The sequence below is a fragment of the Ictalurus punctatus genome, chromosome 3 (genome assembly GCF_001660625.3).
Source record: "Ictalurus punctatus breed USDA103 chromosome 3, Coco_2.0, whole genome shotgun sequence".
In the NCBI taxonomy this organism is placed as follows: domain Eukaryota; kingdom Metazoa; phylum Chordata; class Actinopteri; order Siluriformes; family Ictaluridae; genus Ictalurus; species Ictalurus punctatus.
Genome location: NC_030418.2, coordinates 1,008,581 through 1,013,853, shown reverse-complemented (window position 1 = coordinate 1,013,853; position 5,273 = coordinate 1,008,581). Strand labels below are relative to the sequence as shown.

The window sequence follows — 5,273 nt, the reverse complement described above, 5'->3', positions numbered from 1 at the left end:
TATCATTACTAACATCCGTCCACGCCGAGACAAGACCCGTCGCTTATATCATTTCAGATTCACAACACATTCTTCACTAAACCTGAGCTTTGCTATTAAACAAGCTTAGCTCCATTGCATGAAGGGCTTCTCGCTGGAGTATCTTAGCTAAGCATAAATACCAGGCTGTGTAAAAGCACCATCAAAGAAGGTATTCAGGTAGGGACGGGTATCGTTGCGATTCTAATCTCCAGTAGGATTTCATTTCAATACAGAAAACAAAACGTGACTCAAAGTCAAAAAAAAAAAAGAAGAAGGTGGTATTAGTGCTGAGAGAACATGATGATACGCTGTCAGCTTGTAGATTTAGAGATGACATTTCTCTGCTATATTCCACAACAGATTTTTGAAATCTTAAGATCCGCTTTGTGCCCGTGGAGATGTGGCGCAGTTTTAACGTTCTTTAACAGGACGCCGGATGGACATGAATTGAGATTCGTTCTGCATGTGATATTTAAATACATCCGGAAGGAAAAGTGACTAACTTGATTAAAAACTTGACCCCCAGTTTGTGAACTATTCTACAACCCTCGCAGGTCAGTTAAAAAAAAAAAAAAAAAAATCTGAAGAAATTGATTATATTACCAGTGTGGAGCTCGTGAGTGTGTTGTTGTTTAAACTGTGTGTATGGCTGACTGTGGTTGTGTACTGTAGGTTTGTCACGCCGAGCTCCAGTTATCCACCTGCTTCCAGCCGGTCAGCAGCCGAATCCAGCTCCAGATCCTCACCGCCCAGAACCTACCATCATCATCATCATTCCTCACACAGAGTGAGTCGCATCTCTAAACAGGTCCTTGAGCCGTCAAGGACTGTCAAGGTTATTCATTTTCTATAACGGCAGCTCGTTTCACGGACTGTTCACAACATTTCATCTACCTATAAATAAAAGGAACGATGTTTCTGTCCTGAATTAATAGTAAATTGCCATTATTGCAAAATAATCAACAGTAACCCGTCACCCTGCTTCATTTCATAAAACTCCTTTACCCAGCTTGTTATATAAACACCACCATGCTGTGGTTAGACCACTTTATCAGTGTGATTTAAATATCTCATTATTTTCTACAGCTTTGCGTGATCGAGAGCTATCGGTGTTTGTATATCAGTGCTAACATCGCTCCGTTTCCTCTTCAGGTTTCTTCGTGAAAGTCGAGATGTTCAGCGACGGACGCTTTACAATGAAAAGGAAGACGAAGCTGGCAAAGCCGTCCGGAGGGCAGGTGCAGTGGGCGGAGTCCGTGCTCCTGCCGGTCACCGGTCAGGATTACAACATCCAGCTGTCGGTCAAACTCTACAGCCGTGGATCTATACGCAGGAAGTACCTGCTCGGACAGGTGGGTGTGGAGAACGGTACACGCTCAGACGCTAAAGAAGCGTTCTCGTAGGAGAGAGTTTGTCGTGCACTTGACTGACGATTTCTCATTTTTTGCATATCGTAACAGCTCTGTTTATATTTAAATATCTGGAGTGTCAGTTACCTCTCTACACTGATACACACACACATTAGCATGCAGGTTATTACATAACTACGCACAGTTCAGAATGAGGTTGAACATTTACAGGCTTATCACTGAGACGTGAGCCGGCATTGAACACCTGTACATGAGCACCGAGTAGCAGCGTCACGGCGCGCTACAGCACGGGGCGCAAGCGTGTGTTCCTTCTGTTCGTACATGCGTGTAAAATTTTACTGCATCAAAAGTCAAACATGCCGATGTGCGTACTTTCGCCTGTGCAGGTCGTCCTGGGTTTCGACAGCTCGTCACCGGACGCCGTGAAGCAGTGGACCGACTCCATCACACACCCAGAGAGAGTGGTTACGGCATGGCACAGACTGAGCCACTCCTGAGAGAGTGAGAGATTACAGAGAGAGAGAGAGAATGGCAGAAAGACAAACAAGTGGACTGGGTGTGCACCTGACATGGGACCGGAGAAGTACACACACACACATTTATACACTGGGCCTTGTTTATCAGACTGGATATGTACAGATGTGTTCATGAATGGTGCACAGGAGCATTAACACAGGAGATCTGGTGTTAATGACAATCCAGTTATTTGGGAAAAACGTTTGGAACCTACATTTGTTCCTAAATTCCCATATAAGGCTGCTCGTTATATGTCCAGTACACACTGTATATACTTCATTTCTTTGTCTGAGTTTTCAAATGTGCTTACGTTAACGATGTGTTTACAGAGTAAAGTATTATCATGAATATTTACATGATGCTGTCAGACGTCTCGGTATAGTGTTTACTATTAACATTAGTGAATGTGATTCTCTCTGTCTCTCTCTCTCTCTCTGTTCCTTTATGCATCTGTTCATTTCAGTTAAAGAAGAAGGTGTGGCCTCTGTGCTACAAGTCCTAATAAAGTGGGTGTGGCGTCATTGTATGTCAAGTCTCCTGCCGTTAATGGTGCTGTCGATTAGGAATTAGATTTGAACAGATTGGCGATGTGGGACTGCAGCTTTCCTAAAGACGGAGCTGTAACTTAATGTTACCTAAGCTTCAGAAAGAGTCCTCAAAATCCAGAGCGCTTGTTTGTGGGTCACAGGCGGCTGACACACTTTCTATTTTTTGGAGGTAAATAGACTGAGTTTAAAAGAAAATTCAGTCATTCAATCCGTCCTGTTGTACAGAGGGAGAGAGAGAGGGAGAGAGAGGGAGAGAGAGAAGGACAAAGAAACACGTTTGTTAGCATGAAGTGCTCATCTTTCCTGTAATGTCCTTAACAAAAATGTGTGTTTGTACTTTAAATGACCTTTTCATTGTGCACATGTACACACTGACATCACGCTTACGTACAGCAGTAGATAGTTGTTACGTCTGTGATGGTATATAACTGACAGTTTAGTGCATTTTTAGATTTTATACTTTCTCAATATATGAAGGGTTGAATTATTATTATTATTATTATTATTATTATTATTATTATTATTATTATTATTATTTTATTTAAAAAAAATTTTTTTTGCACCCTGACATCACACCTGCTAAAGCTGGGTCAGATCTCTGTATAAAGTTTCAGGGGTCGGATTCACGAAACATTCTTAAGAATAAAATTATTCTTAACTGCTTCTTAACTTAAATTCCGAATATTTTGTGTTCCCAAAAATTCTTCTTAAGAATGTTCTTTTTTTTTTTTTTTTTTTGCTTAAGATTGTTTCTAAGACAAAACTCAAATTATTGCAAAGAATGTTCTTAGAAATCACTGTAAATAACTTAATGGCTAAGTTGGGATAACTGCAGCCTGTCGTAGATCCCCAAAGGGTACGAGTTTTAATGAATTTATCGGGGTGTTTCAAATATGAAACATTGCAAAATTCTAAAACTTGTAACGTGTAATAAATAACGTACATCTCCTACACTATTTTAACTCTCGCCTGCTGTCGTTTTTGTGTCTTTTCTTCACCTCCGTGACAAATTCGCCGAATTGTTTCCACTTTCCAGAGAGTAAATCCTCCTATGACAGTTAATGTCGGTTAATAAACACGTCTCACAGCCTCTACACTCCAGTAAATGATCGGGGGTGATTGCTACCTTTAAAAAAAAAGAAAGAAAGAAAGAAAAAAGGTCATTTTATTCTTGAGGAAAAAAATTAAGATGTTCCTAAGGACACATTTGGGAACTTGTTAAGAATTTTCCAAGAATTGCACTTAACATTCTTCCGAAATTCTTAATGTTTATCTCAAGACTTCTTTCTTAAGAAGATTTTCGTGAGAGCAGCGACGTGTGAAATTAAACGCGACAGTGCTAGGGTTTCTGAACAACATGCAACATTCTGTACATATTATTTTTCCATTTTATTTAGAAGTGGTCATGTACAGATGTGTGTAATTAGTAGGAAGTAATAGATCTGTAACATATACAGCAAAAATAATACACGATCATACCTACTGCTACGATACTATGAAGTGTTATGATGAGCCGTCTGTTTGCCATCTGCTTATTTGATAACGCTTTAATGCTAAAGTAGAATCTGCTCAGTCGTGGTCCTGTGGATGTTTCTTTGCACTGACGGCAAGGATAGATGGGTGCCAATACTTTGCAAAGACTGCACAGATCCTTGGACTGTTATTATCCAGCGACGACTTAATACTCAACTTCAATTTGTACTTTTGTACTTTTAACTTCTTCTTTTTTCTTTTTTTTTTAACTTGAGGATTATTTTTAAGTACTTGTCTCAAACTCTGTCTCTCTGTGTGTTTGTGTGTGTGTAGGTGTGTTATTCATGCTGAAGTGGATTTGTTGGTGTGTGCATCCGGGAAACTTTTTTTTTGACATCATCATTTACGCAAAGGATATTTGAACAGAGTTAATGGTTACTGCTAGACACACACACACACACACACACAAACACACACAGGTAGCGCCTAACACAGCTGTGACCAATAAGGATATAAGTGTGTGTGTCCAAGAGTACTTTTAATTAAAAGAGGATCAGGGTCGTGTCCTGGTTCACCACCTTATATGCAGGATCTGATTTCCACACCAACACACACACTAAAATAGCAGTGAGAATCAGTCCACTTTATATACAGTCTGGTTTTAACTAATAACCCACGAGTATTTACTACATGTGTTATATATTTATTTATTTCCAACACGGCTAGAAGCACGTGAATTTTATAACTGAATTTTTTAACCGCCCTCTAGCGGTGCTTATAAACAACTACAGCGTTATCACTGTGTTTATACGGCCACCAGAGGGCGACATTACACCATTTTTTTTAAAGGTTGGATTTTATGATTTTCTTTTCCATATTAATGTCATACTGTTTATTTGGGAGAGAAAAAACAATCTTAGTAGTTATTAAAATAACATAATAGTGTATAATCTAATACATATAAATTAAAGAATACAACAAAATGAGTAAGAAATAATAGAAGAGAGTGGTGCAGGGATGACGTTTATTTTTTTGTTGGCCAACCCGGAAGTTAGCATCACTCTGGTTCCATCGACGAAAACACAATAGGATTTCCCATTGGCTTTTAGATTATTGCCAAAAAATACGCTCTGTGACCAAAAGTTTGATTCTTAGACGTTTTGTTCATCAAGAAAATCCTCACAAAGAAACACAACTTTTATGAATTTTGAAGCCTAAATACAATCGCCAGAAGCTAATCAAAAAGCTAATGTTAGGCTGTAAACGAACTACACTGCAGTCGCTTCAGACAACTCTTCCAATCTTTATTTAAAAACAAAAACTACAGTTACAATACAATACTATA

The 5,273-nt window shown here is 39.1% G+C and overlaps 1 protein-coding gene across 2 annotated transcripts in view; it reads left to right on the top strand.

Annotated features, from left to right (window-relative positions):
• Positions 1-3,218, top strand: part of LOC108263761 (tandem C2 domains nuclear protein) — a 12,087-nt gene extending 8,869 nt beyond the window's left edge. Inside the window, exons 9-12 of one of the 2 annotated variants that reach the window (XM_047154451.2) lie at positions 548-575; positions 694-808; positions 1,174-1,373; positions 1,778-3,218. In XM_047154451.2, the coding sequence (XP_047010407.1) occupies positions 548-575; positions 694-808; positions 1,174-1,373; positions 1,778-1,896 (462 nt within the window). In that variant the 3' untranslated portion in view covers positions 1,897-3,218. The remainder of the gene's footprint in view (positions 1-547; positions 576-693; positions 809-1,173; positions 1,374-1,777) is intronic. The other variant, XM_017464879.3, reaches the window with a different exon arrangement.
• The last annotated feature ends 2,055 nt before the right edge of the window (positions 3,219-5,273 follow it).